Source organism: Macrobrachium nipponense, chromosome 1, assembly GCF_015104395.2.
Source record: "Macrobrachium nipponense isolate FS-2020 chromosome 1, ASM1510439v2, whole genome shotgun sequence".
NCBI lineage: Eukaryota > Metazoa > Arthropoda > Malacostraca > Decapoda > Palaemonidae > Macrobrachium > Macrobrachium nipponense.
Window position 1 is genome coordinate 169,884,003 of NC_087200.1, and position 19,654 is coordinate 169,903,656.

The window sequence follows — 19,654 nt, forward strand, 5'->3', positions numbered from 1 at the left end:
ATGCATTTACGATGTAATAGACTATATTATGTCATTAAGAATGGTACCAGTGTTTATGAAAATACTAATGCCTTAACTACGGAAGCTGTAACTAAAAGCCAGAAAATGTATATATACAATGCTGGAGTGCTAAGTGTAAACGACTGTGTAATATCATCTAATTTTCTTATAACCAATGCTATTATATATAAAGGTGTATAGGTAGTTTAGTGAAAAGAGTACATACATATATAATCTTTGATTACTGTTTTAGTGGAGGAAACATTGTCCAAAATTTCCAGCTAACAAAAATTCTCTACATTATATTTATTAGCTGGAAAGTTAATTTTTCTATGATTGTGGTAGTATTACAGAATTACCGCCTGAAACATTAGAATGAGGTAGTCATTAAATCAAACACTATTATGATGATACACTAATGAAACAAAACCTTATATGTATAAGAAACCAAAAGAAGCTCCACATCAGTGTATGAATATCTATGGTCCTAAAGTAAGTGGAGCTTTAACCCTCAGATTCATCAGTGTATGTGCAACCCCAGAGGAAAGATTGTAAAGTGTTTCACTATTAAAACTGTTACTATAGTAATCATTAGAAAAGTTTGAAGCACAAAGACTATGGCATTAAATGTGAAGTGGTGATTTATGATGAATTCTGTGTTATGTGAATCTATGAAAGATAACTTGGAACTGTGGTTTTCATTAGTGATGACAATAATTCTCTCCCACAATCCAAACAATGGTGAATAACAAAAGATCAAGAAATTAATGAAAGTATGATATGCTGTGTCCATATTAGGCTATAAACTTCCTGACCTTGGCTGTGAAACAAATCTGATATTACAAAAATGCAGCATAATACAGTACTAAAAGCAGCTTGTTCAAAACCTGAGAAATGCATGAAGAGTGACTCATGCACAAAAATGTGAATATAAAAATAAATTCATTAATGCATTCACGAATACAGTAACACTTAAATTATCCAAACTGAATATTTGACACAGGTGAACAAAAGATTTTAAAATGCCTTGCTGGGAGTACAAGACTATCTGGATCTTAAGATTTGTAAGATCTTATTTCATTTTGCTATTCTACCTGAGCTACCATTTATATCAAAGAAACAGAACTTCATGAAGTTTACACAAGATATACAAAAATGTATAACCAACCCTATCAAAGTATACACTTGACTACTCTATTACTTATTTGATTTCAAACATTTTCAAAGCAAATATTTTATCTATTGGCCCTTTTCTCAAAATACGTCACAAATGTTTTTGTACCTGTAAATATGTCTGAAAACTTAACTAATTAAAAAATATCTCAGATTTGCAAAAGAAATACCCATACCTATTCATGAGTCTGACGACAATGGAAGGCTGCATAACTGCCCAAGACAGGAAAACTGTAAAGCACACTAAATAATACAATATGAATTAATTGTACAAGTGTCCCTTTTCCTTTTAAGACTCATGTCAGTAAATCCTACTAGTCCCCATTCTTGTTTCTCTTTCCGAGAATTTTCCTTTTTATTAATAACTGCTCACTAAACTGCTCATCTCATCATCTATCACTAAAAGCAAGAAATAAAAGTATCCACACATATCATCTGTCAACTAGCCCTCTTCTTCTTTATTATCATGAAGCACCTCGGTATTCATAAGTGTTTTTCTAATGCATGTCCAGACATGGTGGCTTGTTCTACAGACATTTACAGCCACTTTCCTCATGGCAAATAAAATCCTTATATCGAAGCTTCCTCTTCTGCCATCTCTACCAAGTTTGTTAAAGAAACGGGTGAAACCAAAGGACGCAGTATTCTTAGATAGACTTCCTCTGCAGGTTTGTAGAAACAAGGAGCCCTAATTGAGCAAAGATGATCCTCATCATTATCCAATACCAAGAGTAAAAGAAGAGTAAACACCAAGTGCAAAGAAAATAATGAATGCACACCCCTAAACCGAAATTACTTAAATCTTATCACGCCAATTTGTGTTCTTGACTTGTTTCAAAGAAATGCAGACCTAGTTTATTTTGGATCCCTTAGGGGTCTATGCTTACTACAAAGTGAAGCCTCTCTCCAAAATCAAAAGATAAATTTTAGTTAATTCCGTTTCAAGTTATAAAATATAGAGTAATATGGATAATCCTACATCTAACTGATTCAAAAGGGAAAAATTTCTTTGGATATGAGATTTTATTATAAGACTTTTAATGCTATCTTAATTTCAGGATGACTACTGGGTAAATCTGCCTATCACCAAACTCTATGAGATCTATCAATGATAGAAAGATTTTCTCAGCTCTTAAAATGTATCCATTAATCAGCAGTCTTTCTTTATTTACAAATCACTTATCTCTATGTTGGGGGGTGTCCAGATCTACAAGCAATGCAAAAAATGATGGCATTTAAATATTTTTATCAATAACCTTTTAAAAAATACAAAATTATTTAATAAAACCACAATAATATATACAAAAATTAAAATAAAGAGAAAAAGAAGGAAAGTTACTTCATAACAAGGAACCATGCTCAAGACTATAAGAAACCTTCAGTGCAGTGCAATAAAATGTACTTTCAAATACTATGCAGAAACCTCTTTGCAGGTAATTGAAACTATCAATCTACAATTCACAATTAAATACTAAATTTGACAAGACTATTTACTGACAAGATATAGTGAATGCGCTTGCAACACAAACATTGATAGTAAAACTTACTAGAAGTACTGTTACTTGAAACCGCTGAAGTGTTGGTAGAGGAGCCTGGAATAAAATTTTCATCAACCAATGCTTCAAGATTCCATCAAATGAATGTACATGTCTTCAATATAAATTCTTTGAAAACAATAAATATAAAAAAAAGAATGGTTTATATTTATCATTCCAAAGACATTAACAAATGACTGCATATTCCTACAGTATCAAGTTTATAACCTCTTCATACTTGTCTTATAATTAAAAGGTTTGAAAGTCTTTCAAAAGATTAACTATAGATACCTCCTGAAGAAGCAATTGTTGTAGAACATGAAACAGAAAGGAAAATTCTGTTTTAAATACTTCTTCCAGTAATCATTCAACTTTATTTTATAAATTTAAAGAGCCAGACCCAATCAATTACATCCACCTGATCCTGAGGATAAACGATCAAATCCAAGTTTGATGTAAGAAAACAATCTCCTTGATGATAAAAATAAACCTCAAGGGCTCTCATTTTGTCAGGAAGTCTTGTTTTCTATTCCACGTTTCTCTTTAATACTCAATCTTCCATGCTAACAAAGGGTGACTTTGGCATCTAAAAGCAATTCTATTTTTGGTAATTGTATCAGTCAGTCTTGGAATGGTAAGCAATCACTAACTAAACAAAAAAATTTATCACAGATCCACCATGGTACCTTAAGCTACAGTAGATGACTAATTTCTGTGCCATCTACCAGAATTTCCCAGAATGAGTAACTTGAGTTCACTCTTCTTGAAAGTCTCACGCTAATTGTAATCAGTAGGATATGCTACTGACAGTGGAAGCTGCCATTAATGAACCTCCCTGACACAGACCTTATATATAATTTCATTAAGTAATGTAATGTGGAGCTTTACAGGTATTAATGACTTTTATACGGGACTAGAAGGATGGTGCGCCTCACAGACTGACTAAGTGAAACAAAATATATACACTGCTTTGGGACTCTACAGTTCTGTACTTTACTATTTGAAGGTGTGAGCAATTAAAAACAATGTTAAAGGTGAATAGCATCAACTGTTAAAATCGCATGTACAGTGGTACCTAGAGATACGAAAGGCTCAACTTACAAAAAACTCGAGATACGAAAGCTGACACGAAAAATTTTACTGCTCTACATATGAAAAGTTTTCAAGATACAAAAGGTTTCTGAAAGTCCGAGATTCGCCCGATAACAATTATGAAACTCGCGCCGCGCGCCGCCATCTTAGTTCTAGTAGACTCGCCACCATCCTCCTGCTCTCCCATTGGTTCCTGATGCTAGCCAAGCCATGAGATCCTCTCCTATTGGACAGCATCCCTCCCATCATGCATCTTACATGGTGGCGTACCTTCGCTCGGCCACTTTGCACCCGAAGCTTTATCCTATGCATGCGGCATTCGTTCGGTCCAACGATTTCGTTTAGTATCGTAAATTCGTTGGTGATTTCGTTGTACTACTCTATCGTGTTGTGAGAACCTAATTAGTATACGTACTACATAAGTAACTTAATTACGTACAGTACATATTAGTCATGGGTCCCAAGAAAGTTGCTGAAGTTCACAGAAAGAAGAGAATGCTTTCTATGAGACAAAAATGGAAATAATAAAAAAGTATGAAGCTGGCTTGCGGTTAAGTGTGATCGCTAAGGAATACAGCCGAAATTCATCAACGATAGGCACCATCCTTCAGCAGAAGGAAGCCATCAAAGCAGCTACACCTTCAAAGGGCGTGACTATTTTGTCCAACAAGAGGAGCCATGTGCATAATGAAATGGAAAGGCTGCTTCTTGTATGGATTGAGGACAAAGAAATCGATGGCGATACGATAACCGAGACGGCAATCTGCCAGAAGGCCAGCGCTATTTTCGGCAATTTGATTGCCCAAGCCGAAGACGACGGCGGAGAGGGGACATCAACGGCAATCCTAGAGTTCAAGGCTTCTCATAGTTGGTTCGAAAAATTCCGTAAACGGACTGGCATCCATTCGGTGGTGAAGAAATTAAAATTACGTAAAGTATAAAAAAGTAAAAAGAAATGTAAAAATAAAAAGACAAAATAAATTTTATTTTAAGTTTTTTGTAAAGTTAAGTGTTACAGTTTTGTTAATGTGTTTTGTAAAGTTTAGTTTGTTTTTCTGACATTTTTTTATGTGTTTCGTAAAGTTAAGTGTACGTATCTGTCGTTTGTCCTCCTCCTCCTCTGCCGCCACTTTCAGAGATAGCCTCACTTGAAAGGTAAGCTTCCACATTTTACATTACAGTAATAATATTTCTTGTACACTAATATACACTTTATTTACAAGTTTTGCATTTTTATTATTAAGTTACGTATTGAATGGTCCAAATTGTTGTAGTATTTCATTGTTTATAGGTCAATTTAGCTTTATTATGAAATTTAATGGGGTGTTTTTGGAGGGCTTGGAACGGATTAGCCATTTTACATGTAAAATGTGGTCCAAGATACGAAAAACTCATGATACGAAGGGCGCCTCGGAACGGATTAATTTCGTATCTTGAGGTACTATTGTATTAAAAGAACCCGAGCATTCATGGCATGATATAATTAATGGGGGCCGAAAGAAATCAATGTAAGCATGCAGTACCAAAAACCCATGATGCACAGCTTGATGGTGAGTAGTGTACACAGGAAAGACTATTACCTGAAGCTTGGCTAGCTTTAAATATAATGATGTATACATTCATGGATGCTGGTTTCTGTGTTAACTACTATTCTCATAGCCTGATGCAAATCTATTAAGCTTAGAAGTCAAGCTCAGAGTCTGTGACTGAACTGAGACATTATAATGAGGGTGTTCAGGAGATCTAGCTCTCCAGTGGTGATAGCTATAAGTGGTGGTCTATCCTTAATTTATCACTCTTCAGAGTATATTCAAGCATGGCTTCCCTTCTACGAACTGATGGATCTGCTGTATACATATTGCCCTAAATAGAAGGTAGAACTTGTGGCTCAAGTTTTTGTGAGCAAACAGTGTTGTGAGTCCTTTATGTTGCCAAAGTCATGCTTTCCAGAGTCTAAGTTATGTTCAATGACCTTCATGTCTACAGAAGTCAAAACTTCACTTCTGGGCCTTGACAGTTATTAGGTCTTTCCCATCTTTTTGAAAATGACGACTTTCTGGTTCTTAAGATTACTAATATTTTCAAAAGATTGGGCTTGCAAGTTTTCATTCTGTTTGGAGAAAGGGAAACTCTGCTGCATTATATAAGTCTGTCCTCATGCCCCTCTGAATATAGGGAGATTTTAATTACCCTGGTTTTTTCTGGTTCTTAAGAAGCTGCTCTCCAAGTGTCTGTGAAGGACTTATATATTTTTTTTCTGATTATAAGCTGCTACCAGCATTACATTTATATTTAATAAAGGCCTTTGTACTTTTGATGCACTCTTGTCAATACAGTATATACTCTCTTGCAAGTGATCTTAACCATGTGAAATTTACAAACTTATCTATAAGCTAAGATTATTGGGAGTTGGTGGGTGTTTCATTATTGTATTGAAATTTTTAATAGACAGAACCCTATTTACTATCTACAATAGTTGTTATTTCTTCTCTGTCTTAGGTCTGTGGTTGCAGAATCCTTGAATAGAGATCTGGCACTTATTCATTAATAGAACAGGCTAAACCCTCTAAAATTGAAACTATGATAGTTAGTTGATCCATGTTACTTTTGCCTTTGCATCCTGATTTACATTTAAAAATTTACAGTTTTAAATGTCAGTAACGAATTCACGATCTCAGGTACGTATAACTTTTTAAAAAGAACTGACTTGAGAACTGTGGCATAACTAACGGTATTTTGGGCAGGTCTGGTCTGGCATAATTCTAGATTTTCTAGTTCATTCAATGGTTCAACCTAGATATCTGTGCTCTAAATATTGTTATAATGTTCAAATTGTTCTTAACTATCGGATAAGTGTTGCCAGTGAGAGAGAAGCTTCTCCAAGATGAAATTAATCAAAAACTATCTAAGATCAAATATGAGTCATCTCAGATTGTCAAACCTTGCAATGTTATTACTAAAGCATGAAATTGGTGATCAGTTGGACTTTGATGTTATTATTAGTGAATTCGCTTTTAACCAAGTTTGTCGGTTCCATTGTTAATTTGCTGTGTTGTTTTAGATTTACAAAATAAAATATGGTACAAGATTAAGATGTTAAGGCTTAAAATGTGTATTTGATTTTCACCACTTTGGTATTTTTTTTTTCTTTTTAGCACGGGAATGAGGCAGCACTTTCAGAGTTTGCCCTGGGTGCCACTAACACTATTAGTTTTTTCTTATAAACATCTCTCTGGTAGCTGGCAATACAGCACAGGCTAAGGAAATGTTAGTATCATTTCTTACCTTCATAAACACACTGAGACAGGGGGAGTGCAGAGGACATGAAAAGTTTACAAGGTGGGGAGTAGGAGTCGAAAGGCTATGCATCATGGGAGGGGAGCAAAAGCAAGGCTGTTTAGATGAAGATTCACAAAGAGAAAAGGTTGTTTTGTACGGCGAGTTGCCATGGAAGGAATTGTCCGAGTCTAGGTGGGATGGGTGGGAATGGAGAATGGGATGGGTGGAGAGGGGTAGGCAGGAGTTTGACTTAATGAGAGATGTTTTGTTGTATTTTGTGTTTATGCTTTTTCCACATCTCTTACAAGATATTACATTACTTTACTGTAACTTGTAATGTAGGAATCAAGTGCAACCCAACAAAGAGAGAGAAATAAAAAAATGAATTTGATAACACCTAGCTTGTGTGTGTATAGTTATACGCAGTACATACATAAATACATTCCTTCCCTTTGGTTGAAGTAAGGAAGGCAAGTTATAAATCGCTCAATGTGTTGCCAACACCTTTGGCCAAATTCAAGACGAATTTTGCATTAGCATATACGTAAATATCTTCAATCAATATTTTTCAATGAATGTGAACTTTAGATTTGAGCTAAAATACAACAAAAACAGTTGTTCTGAAAAATATGGATCCGTTTTTTTCCTGACAATCATTCGCAACACTCATGATTTGCAAACGGAAGTGGAAAGAAGGAACAGAGTTTATGGTTTTCCTTTTTGTATAAATGTGAGTGAATAATCCTTAGCATCAAGATTAATTATATCAATTGTCATACATAAATTAATGGAACTCTCATTCTTGTAAATCAGGTTAAAACTTTGATAAATGAACCAATCTAGAGATTTTGGGTGACATATGAAGTGACAATTTGTATATGTGCCATCAGAGGTTTGGCTCAGTTGATTTTCAGTCAAAATGTAGCCTGTTAATTCGGAAGTAAGATTCATGTGAAACTGTAACCTTTCAAGGCAGATGTCAAGAGAATTTCAAGGGTTTTTTGTAAGACTTTTCTCATTGTCTTTGTGTGCATTGCTGGGTCCTCTGGTCCATTATTTTATGAGTTGTCTTTATCCGACAACAGTGATAAAAATATTCTCTTGTGTACTATCATGATATGTGTGATAATCATCTCATGGTCAACTTAAAAAAAAAAGCTATATGGTGACACCAACACTGATAAACATACACATACAAACATACATAAAAGTTTCCCTGAAATGTAATGAAATGAAAAATCATAAATTCTGCTAAAACAGAAAATGTTTAATTACTTTTTAGTAGTGTTTCTAAAAGGAATTTGCTTTGGACAAGTTACAAATGAGAAATGCCATCTCCAGTGCTAAAGATGCAAATACGCAGGACATAAACAATTGAATCAAGAAATATCTGTTCTGCTATTTTGAGGGATTTTACCTTTGTAAGCCTGCTTTCCATCTTTTTATGAACAAAAATAAAAATAATAATTCCAGTATTTAAAATATCAGTTTCATTACCATTACCTTCATCTTAATTACAACTGTAACAGCCTATTTAACATATGCAAATGGTTACTTTGAGTTAAATGCATTGCATAAGTTAATTAGTTCATACATAAGCATTTTGTATCCCATGTATGGAAATACATTATGGGACAACTGATAAAAAAGTAGCTGTATAAAAATACATTAATGGTGATAAAGCCAGGATATGCTGAACTGTGTGTTATGAGAGAGAAAAAGGTGATTGCATTTTAATTTTTCAGACCTATCTGTATTCATATATGGGGGGGGGGGGGGGGGTGGAATCTTCAGTTTAAAGTGTCATGGTTGTTGTTCATAAGCATAGTACAGTGGTACCTTGAGATACGAAATTAATCTGTTTCGATGCGGCCTTCGTATCATGAGTTTTTCGTATCTTGGACCGCATTTTACATGTAAAATGGCTAATCCGTTCCAAGCCCTCCAAAAACACCCCAGTAAATTAATAAACCTAATTTGACCTATAAACAATGAAATACTACAATAATTTGGACCATTCAATACCTAACTTAATATGTACTGCTAATTACCTGTAAATAAAGTGTATTAGTGTACATGGTATACAAGAAATACTGTACGTATGTAGTAAAATGTGGAAGCTTACCTTTCAAGTGAGGCTATCTCCGAAAGTGGCAACAGAGGAGGAGGACAAACGGCAGATACGTACGTACACTTAACTTTACGAAACACAAACAAAATGTAAGGAAAACATACATGAACTAAACTTTACAAAACACATTAACAAAACTGTAACACTTAACTTTCCAAAAAACTAATATTAAATTTTTTTTTTCTTTTTGTTTATTTTTACATTTTTTTTTTTTTATACAAAATTTCAACTTCATCACTTTCAACTTTCTGTTTTTTAGTATCACCTTGTTCTTCATTTTTGCTTACTCCTGCTAATACTAAAGGCCTCTTTAAAAAATAACTATCCACGGAAGATTGCTTCTGCCTACTTTTCACAATGTTCCTGAAATGACTCAGGCAAGCCTCATCGGAATGCGCAAGCATACCACCTGTGTAAGCCTTTTCGGGGTGTCTTTTTTTCTACAAATGATTGCACTTTATGAAAAGCAGCTAGAACATCTTTAATTTCTACCGTTGTCATAGGGTCGCCCTCCTCCTCCTCCTTGCTGCTGCTATAGAACTCCTCTTGAACGATGTTATGTTGCATGGCCTCCAACTCCTTCAGGTCATCCGTCGTAAGCTCCTCTTGGTGCTCCTCGAGAAGGTCGTTGATGTTGTCCTCGTCGACAACCAGCCCACATGGACTTGCCGAGTGCAACGATCGCGTCAAGATCTGGTTGCAAAACAGTTTCAGGATCGTCAACTGTTTCTGAATCTGCAGCACCAGCTTCGCCCACATCGAATCCCTCGAAGTCTCGGGCGGATACGGCATCAGGCCAGAGTTTCCTCCATGAGGAATTCAAAGTTTGCCTCGAAATCTCCAGCCAAGCTTGGTCAATGAGTCGGATGCATATCACAACATCAAAATGCTCCTTCCAAAATTTGCGCAAGGTGAGTTTGTGGTATCGGTGATGTCGAAACATCTCTTGAAAAGATGTTTTGTATACAGCTTCTTAAAGTTCGATATCACTTGCTGATCCATGGGCTGGAGGAGAGGGGTGGTGTTAGGCGAAAGATAAAGAACCTTGATGAAGGAATACTCCGCTAGGATATCTTCCTCGAGGCCAGGAGGGTGGGGAGGTGCATTGTCCAACACCAGCAGACATTTCAGAGGGAGGCACTTCTCTTCCAAGAATTTCTTCACTGTCAGGCCGAAACACAGATTTACCCACTCCGTGAACAAAAGCCTCATTACCCAGGCTTTTGCATTAGCCCTCCACATCACTGGAGGCTTCACCTTAAGCACTTTGTGGGCCTTGAAGGCTCAAGGAGTCTCGGAATAATAGACCAGTAGGGGCTTCACCTTGCAATCCCCACTGGCGTTCGAACAAAGTGCGAGCGTAAGCCTGTCTTTCATAGGCTTATGCCCAGGTAGCTTCTTCTCTTCCTCTGTGATGTACGTCCGATGAGGCATTTTTTTCCAAAAAAGGCCAGTCTCATCACAGTGGAAGACTTGCTGAGAACTGTAGCCTTCCTTGGTCATCATCTATTCGAACATCTTTTTAAAGGCTTCCGCCGCTTTTGTGTCCTAGCTGGCAGCCTCCCCATGACGCACCACCGAATGGATGCCAGTCCGTTTACAGAATCTCTCGAACCACCCATGCGAAGCCTTGAACTCTGGGGCTGGCGTTGATGTCCCTTCTCCTCCGTCGTCTTTGGCCTGGGCAATCAAATCGCCGAAAATAGCGCTGGCCTTGTGGCAGATTGCTGTCTCCATTATTGTATCGCCAGCGATTTCTTTGTCTTTTATCCAGACAAGAAGCCTTTCCATCTCGTAGTGCACATGGGTCCTCTTGCTGAACAAAATAGGGACGCCCTTGGAAGGTGTAGCTACTTTGATGGCATCCTTCTGCTATTGTCGACGGATTTCGGTCGTATTCCTTGGCGATCACACTCAATCGCATACCAGCTTCATACTTCTTGATAATCTACATCTTCGTTTCCAAAGAGAGCATCCTCTTCTTTCCGTGAATTTCAACTTTCTTGGGACCCATGACTACATATATACTGTAAGTAATTTATGTATAAGTAGAGTAACGTTCTCACACAACACGATAAAGTACGTATACTGCAACAAAATCACTAACGAATTTACGTTAATAAACGAAATTGTTAGAATGTACTAATACCGCGTGCGTACGATAACGATGCTGCTACCGAGTGGCCGAGGCACGCCGCTACGTAGTAGATGCATGATGGGAAGGATGCTGACCAATAAGAGAGAAGGATCTCATGGCGGTGACTAGCATCAGGAACCAATGGGAGAGCAGGAGGATGGTGGCGAGTCTACTCAGTTGGCGGTGCGCGAGTTCCAAAATTGTTATCGGTGGTCCGGGCGAATCTCGGACTTTACAGCAACAACCTTTCGTATCTTGAGCAATTTTCGTATGTAGAGCCATAAAATTTTTCGCATTAGCTTTTGTATCTAGAGTTTTTCGTAAGTTGAGCCTTTCATATCTCGAGGTACCACTGTATTGATGTTTATGGTTATGCAGTACAGTTGACAAGATTGGGTGCAAGGATTCATTATAGTTAAAAACTTAGAGCGGCACCTCCTGCTCGTGATGTGGGGGTCGGTCGTCAAGAAGGAGCAGAGGAAGCCACAATAACAGCCACACACACACACTAAACAAAATCGAATTGGGCAATGAACTGGGTAAAGGCCGAGAGAGGTCAACCACAACTCTCGCCCAGGCGGTTAAGAAAAAGACTGATGCGGTGGCGTAGGTGCATGGTCTTTGACCACTCTTCACCAGATTTACGCATGCGTTGCCAGATATCACAAGATTCCTTGCTTTCATCTGCGTTTTAACCGGATCCAGCTAGGCGCTATAAATTATCCTATTGTTAAGACCGAAGGTTTGTTCGCATATGAACAAATTCATATCATGTGATAGTATTTTAAAGAAATACAAGAATCTATCCATTTAACTCTTTTAAATAAGGATAACTCTCTCTCTCTCTCTCTCTCTCTCTCTCTCTCTCTCTCTCTCTCTCTCTCTCTTGCCATGCTGGATGTGTTAAAAGTATATTATGCAACCTGTTTTAGGTTATTTGTCTTCCCTTTACTCGCATACTGTTCTCCAGTGTGGATATCTGCTTCTGCCAGAGATTTATCTCTTTTAGAAAAAATGGTTCATGGTGGTAGGTTTCTGTTTCCTAATATTAGCAGTTGACTTGGACCTTTGACTTGTCAATTTTTCATAAGTTGTGCTTTCACAGAGATCTTTCACATTGACAATTGATCCCTGATCCCCTTTTACAGGCAAGAGTAAACAAATTTGCCTCGCTGGCGAGCTTCTAAGTTTCAGAGGTCTTTTATTCCCCACACCATTGGGCTGTGGAACAGCCTCCCTGAGGATGTCGTGCAACTGGAACTTCAGAAGCTGAAGCAAAGATGCAAGGCATTACTACCCTAATATAACTCTCATTGCATTTTAACAATTTACTTACATTTTCATCTATTTATTTATTACATCATTAATTCATTTTTTCTTTTTTAATAAGTAATCTTTCTGTACTTCTCTTTACCTCCTGTTTTTTCTTTCCATGTTAATAGGGATCATATTCTGAATAATAATAATAATAATAATAATAATAATAATAATAATAATAATAATAATAATAATAATAATAATAATAATAATAATAATAATAATAATAATAATACTTACTGAAAAATATTGCTGCATCCGCTGCATTCAACTTGTAAATAGTCTTCTCTATTTTTCTAATAATTGCTTTCTCTCTGCTAGTACAACTGGTGAGTATGGGCTGATATGATTCATCAGGAGGAGTCAATTTCAGGCATATTGCTTTAAAAATTTATCTATTTGTCACAGTAAATAAACAAATAGATCAAAATATAAGTCGATCTAGTGGCCAACGTTTCTCTTGGTATCATCCGAGCATGATCATGGCAGTGGGTCGGAGTTGACTGTAGATGCTGTCAGGATCTACTCAATATATAGTGGTAGGTCAGCAGGGGGTCAACTGCTCGCTGAGTTTTCATTCGTTGGTGGTGCAATGAGTTCCTGCTATTGGTTGGAGAAGGTTGAAGCTGTCCGCCACGTGTTCCAGCAGTGCAGTTTGCTGAATTATACCGTCGAATTAAGCAACGAAGGCCAGCTCCCCTTTCTTGACATCCTTGTTTCCAAGACTGACGATGATCTAAGAACTTTGGTGTATACAAAGCAAACAAACTCAGGGCTTTGCCTGAATGGTAACAGCAAATGTCCTGCACGGTTCAAGAACACCACAGTCATGGCCTACATTCAGAAGGCCCTCATGCACTGTTCTTCCTGGCAGGACACTCACAAAGAACTCGACCAAGTCACAGGTACTTGTTAATAACGGGTATCCGAATTGATTTATTAATAAAGAAGTCCAAACAGCGTTGGATCAGTGCGAGAGTGAGAGACCGCAGCCCCACCCCCATGAAAAGATCAAGCTGTCTTACAAAGCTAGAATGCATGCACGTCATCATGAGGATGAGGATGCATTGAGAAAAATCGTCAGAAAGAATGTGACTCCTACCGAAGTCGACAAAGAATTTGAACTCGTAATTTATTACCAAAATTGACATACCCGGGACCTTATTATGAAGAACAACCCAACCCCCCCAGCAAGAGACCTCTTGAAACAGTCGAATGTAGTCGACCAATTCTTATGCCCCATCCGCGGATGTCCCGGCTTTTACGTTGGTATGACTTCTATGAAACTCTCCAAAAGGATTTCTTGCCCCACACAAGAAGGAACAACTAAAAACCATACCATGACAGCACACCAGGGAGCTATCTCCTGCGATGGTATGTATTATCAAGATTACTAAGATAATAGGGAGGGCTCCTGACAGCGACGTTTGCGACTACTCTTATACAACAAGAAAAGCCCTCATTAAATACGAAACAGGAAGTGCTCTTCCTCTCCACCAACTTAAGAAGACCTATGAGTATGAAAAATAGCACAAGTAATACCAGACAGAGCGACAACCCCAATCAAAGAATACCAGATGTGAAAAGCAGCTCAGCAGCCAATGACAATGCAAGCCGTCGTGACACAACGCCCAGGGAAGTCATGCCCCAGCCTCGACAGTCTGCTAGGCTGCAACAGCGCGACCTTCAACGATGAGAAGTGTCTTGAAAGAAACTTTCTCCAACCAATAGCAGGAACGCTTTGCGCTACCAACCAATGAAAACTCAGTGAGCGGTTGACTCCCTGCTGACCTACCACTATATATTGAGTAGATTCTGACAGCATCTACAGTCTGCTCCGATCCACTGCAGTGATCATGCTCAGATGATACCGAGAGAAACTTTGGACACTAGATCGACTTATATTTGGATTTATTTGTTTATTTACTGTGACAAGTAAATAAATTTTTAAAGCAATATCTCTAAAATTGACTCTTCCTGATGAATCATATCAGAGCAATACTCACCAGCTGTAATAGCAGAGAGAAAGCAATTATTAGAAAAATAAGACTTGTTTGAAAGAGGGTCTCCTTCCAAATAATAATAATAATAATAATAATAATAATAATAATAATAATAATAATAATAATAATAATAATAATAATAATAATAATAATAATAATTATAACTGCTGAAACTATAGAACTCATCATAATGGTTTACTCCATGATGCTTCCTTGTGTATTGTCAACCATAGTTCCTCACCTGCCATCTTCCCCATCTGAAGTTGCTGGCAAATACACAGTATTTCCCAAATGAGAAAAGTATCCCATCAATTACCAACCTGTGGTTTTAAGAAATTTTAATGCAAGAGTAAAATAACTATACATACCTGTACTATTTGTTGAAGTTGTGTTTGACGCCGTTGTGTTGGACGCCGTTGTGTTTGATGCAGTTGTGTTTGACGCTGTTTTGTTTGATGCAGTGGTGTTTGACGCTGTTGTGTTTGATGCTGCAGTTGAAGTGGTGTTTGAAGTTGCGTTTTCTGTAAAACCAAAAATCATTTGGTATTTTATACTTATACAGATAAAACCTGAGATTAAAATATGCTATTGAAACAAATATCTCAAGCAGTAGGGCTGTTACCAGAGATTAGTACTATAGTTGTCAAAAATACAGTACAATATCTTGTATATATAAAGTATTGGTAATTGATAATAGTATATACTTTTTCATGCACATTCATAGTCAGCCAAAAGTCGATTACTGTACATATTTACCTGGCACAGAAAACAAAGGCCACTAATAACAGCTTAGTCTCAAATCCTCTTAACCTTGGGAAAGTTTGCATCCAAAGGAAATTAAGTAACAAGTGTGAATACTCCCACCAAGAGTTGAAAGCCTGCCATTTATGGTTGATGTAAGGGCAAAAGTAGCCTTAATGTACTTGGCAACTGATTTTTTCAGACAACCATCTCCATAATTCTACTTTTGCTCAAAACTGAATTCTAGGCAGAGTAGATGCAAGAATCACCCTCTAAGTTGTTAATATTCTTAAGGTACAGTGAATTTAACATTAAAGTTTAACTTTTCCCCATTGGACATTGTGGCACCAGAAGGGTACAGATTCCCAGTTTCTCAGCAAGCCTTCACAAATGAAGTAGCTCACCCCAAAAGCTTTATCTTGACCCCTAGCAAATACTGGCATACATTTACAGCTGGAGGGTAGACCAGCAATGTACAGACCTGTGCCATAGGCACTGATAGATAAGGAAACCTGAAGAAATAAGGGAGTTTGTGCACTGAATTTGAAAAGCCTGAAGAAATAGGAGTTAGTGCACTGAATTTGAAAAGCCTGAAGAAATAAGAGTTTGTGCACTGAATTTTCACTGAAGTTGAAAGTTTTGCACTTGATGATCATGGCAGACTCCCAGATGAGGACAAACTTGCAATGTGCAAATATGCCCATTATACAGACCCTTTATGAATGGGCCCAAGTTGTTCAAAGAACTAATAACACATCCAGAGGCTAGTAAGTAGATTTAGTGAAGATAAGAGGAGAACGCTAGTAGGTAACAAACAAGCTCAGCTCAGAATGGTGCAACCAGCCAGTAGGCAATCTTCTTCTTTCCCACCATTATCCCTACATTAAAGGGTTGGTTGCCTGATGCACCTTCTCCACTGCCTTCTATCAAAGGCATCATCCTCCACCACACTTCTCTTCATAGCTTCCTTCACTTTATCTCACCATCTAATTCTGTCTCCTTTTCGATCTTCTTCTTCTAACAGGTTCCTCCCAAGCCTTCTTCACTCCCTCCTCATTATCCATCCTCAAAACATGCCCATACCATCTAAATTGTGCTTCTCTTATCACATCTGTAATCTTTACTAAGCCTGCCCTTCTTATTTTGACATTTTCCAGTCTCTCAAGCAGCACTATTCCCATAACCACATCAGCATTCTCATCTGTTCTCTCAAGCTTTACTTCCTCTTTTCTTCTTAGAACCAATGTTTTTGTCCATACAATAACACTGGTCTTATCATTGTGCTGTAGATCTTGACTTTTAGCTTGATTGACATTTTCTTATCTCATACTACTCCAGCTACATCTCTCCACTTCCCACATGCAGCTTTTATCCTACTGTCAACTTCAGTCTCCCATCCTCCCTCTTGGCTTAAAGTACATCCTAAATATTTAAACTTTTCCACCTGTTTTATTATCGAGCCTCTTCTTTCTTGTATTACTATTCTCGCTCTATCTTCCCTACTGCTCACCAAAACCTGTTTTAATCACCTTTAAGCCACCCCACCCCTCCAAAGACTCCTGCCAACCTCCAACCCCTCTTTGTAGGTGTTCCTCATTTTCAACAGTAATCACCAGATCATCAGCGTACAACAAATCCCACATCTCTTCATTTCTGATCTCTTCAGTTAACACATCCATAACCAGCACAAACAAAAATGGGCTTAATGCTGATCCCCGGGTATGGGGCACTGTCAGGCTCAGTGTCCCTCGCAAAGTGACAAGTGATGCTTCACCTGCAAGGGTTGTGGCCACATTTCCTCATGAATGCACAAATAATACATAATAAAACTCCTGGCCTGATGGGGGCTGAATGGGTGATATCAGAGTGAGGGGATGGAGAGGATGTTGACTGATGGGCAGGGCCAACGACTTCAGATGAGCTTTGACCAAGTAAGGGGGAACAACCTCCCCAGGGACAAGAAGAAAGATTCTGGCAAAGACAGCTGATGGCATGGGTGGACATATGGGTGTTAAGCAAGTAGGAAGCATGGACCAGCCTCCTCTCTCTTTGCCCCTGACAAGTTAGACTTATTGTTAGTCCAGATTACATGTTGGGCAAGAAAAAATGCTCACTCTCCTAAATACTAGGGTGAGTGGCTCCCAGTTAGACATTACAGCATATTAAGGTAGGATACAAAACAATTGTTCAAAACCTTTTTACTGTGCCTTCCCTGGGAATCAAGGGTGTTGTTGTTCTGATAATATGCTTCAATCGAGATTTTGGGGTGAATAGCCAGGGCAACCTTGCCCTCAATAAAGATGTTTTTTGGCAGTGAGTAGATCCCCATAAGACAATATGCAGGAAATGCCGTAAGTGCAGTGGACCCCTGTATTCGCGAGGATGTGTTCCAAACCCCTCTGCAAATAGATCCGGTAATACTTAGAACCCGTCTAAAAACTCTTGCAACTGCCTATTTTGTTATAGTTCAAACTCAAAAAAACTCACTAAACATGCTTTTACTACTGGGTTTTTTCAAAAGTTTTATTGCAAAAAGTGCATTTAATCATGAAATTGATATGAAAATACAGTAATTTGTGGATATTTCTCATAGAAAAATACCACAGTGCTGTATGCAAATTTCCCGTAAACAATGGGTAGATATGGTCCACAGAGAAATCTGCGAATACGTGAGTCCGCAAATGTCGAGAACATGAATACGGGGGTCCACTGTACTGTGGTAAGTCTGAACAGTAACAGTTGAAGTGCAATTTCAGCTACCCTGAGGGAAGCAAGGTAGTTCCTGCAAGGATGATAGTGATTTTGCTAGTTACATCCTGAAGGTATGCTATGGATTGTCAAAGTGTAATCAAATCAGAGGACTGCACGCCAATAAGGACACTGGTTTTTTCAGAGTAATGACATCAGTCTTGTTGTTAATCATTGGGAACAGGGAGGATATAAACAAACATAAAATGAATTTGAATAAAGTACCATAAGTACTGAAGTACAATGGGTTGAAACTCAATTTGTAAAGTGTAATTTTTTCCAAAGGGAGATAGAATTCCATGGTCATATAGCAGTAACCTTGAGGGAATTAGGCCTTGTCCAGGAATTTATGGTTCTGACAATTTTCATTTTGACTGCGTAGTAAAAGAACTGCAATTTATTTTGCATTTATGTTAATCCCATGGGAGATATATATCTTAAGCACATATTCTAGGTTTTGAAATCTTTTATGTGAAATATGTTCATTTTGTAATTACATTCAATCCTATGTGAATTGTATAATTCAGCATTCTAAGCTAATTCTAATTATAATGCTTCAGTGCTTTGGAGTATTCTTTAGAAGAGAGTGTCATGTACACTGACATTTTACCCTAAGGGAGTTATAGGTGTAATTATTTGTAGTTTTTGAACTCAAGTACGTGTTAATGGTCACACTATAAGTACTGCCTTTAACTGCTTTGGTGAGACATGTCAAGAATCTCTTTTCTTTGCCACTTTGAATGAGTATGAATTTCCATGTGAGACTCAAGTAAGCATAATTCCTCATTTTCCACATACGAGAATTAATATTCCATTTGTATACTGTACCATTATTCTAGGGTGAGTGCAATTTTGATGTTTGCTTTTGTGTTTCTTTTGCTGTGTAATAGCTTTTATGTTTCTCAATTTGCTGAATAAATCATAAAGTATGGAACCTTAGTACTGTCAACACTCTGGTTCACCCTGCCCTTGAGATACAGGACAACTTTGTGATCACCAATTGTGGGGTAAATAACATGCAAATTAACACATGTTCTAAAAATGTTTCATTTATAGTGACATAAAGAGTCAGGGGGAGGTGCAGATTTGTGTATCTGAGACTAAATCTGTGTTTAAATAAGAGATAAACACTCTTATGGCAGTATTCCAACTTAGAAGCTTGACATGTCACAGCACATCCACACAAATATATTCTTCTCCATGTCAACTGCATGAGCCCTTGGTTGGTCAGAAGGGTTCACATTTTATTTCATTCCATTTCACTTTGTGTCACTTTTTTATTCATTCTATCTAGCATTTTCCTTCTTATTTCCTTCTCTCTTTACACTGAATTTGGTATTCTTTTGGTTAAAGAACAAATGCTAATGCACGATTTTAGTACAAATTACCCACCCTGGTCCAAAGAGAGAAAACAGTCCTGCAAATGTCTTCTTAAAGACAGGGATGCCTCATTCTTAATCTATGAAATGTCTACAAGTTCACCAGCCACTGATCGCAC

At 37.6% G+C, this 19,654-nt stretch overlaps 1 protein-coding gene across 5 annotated transcripts in view; it reads right to left on the reverse strand.

Annotated features, from left to right (window-relative positions):
- The window catches only part of LOC135219819 (uncharacterized protein DDB_G0271670-like), a 217,081-nt gene that overhangs the window by 148,747 nt on the left and 48,680 nt on the right, over nt 1–19,654 (reverse strand). For 4 of the 5 annotated variants that reach the window (XM_064256910.1, XM_064256907.1, XM_064256911.1 and 1 more), the window contains 2 exons: nt 15,036–15,188; nt 2,721–2,765 (listed from right to left, as the gene is read on the reverse strand). In XM_064256910.1, coding sequence (XP_064112980.1) covers nt 2,721–2,765; nt 15,036–15,188 — 198 coding nt within the window. The remainder of the gene's footprint in view (nt 1–2,720; nt 2,766–15,035; nt 15,189–19,654) is intronic. The other variant, XM_064256909.1, reaches the window with a different exon arrangement.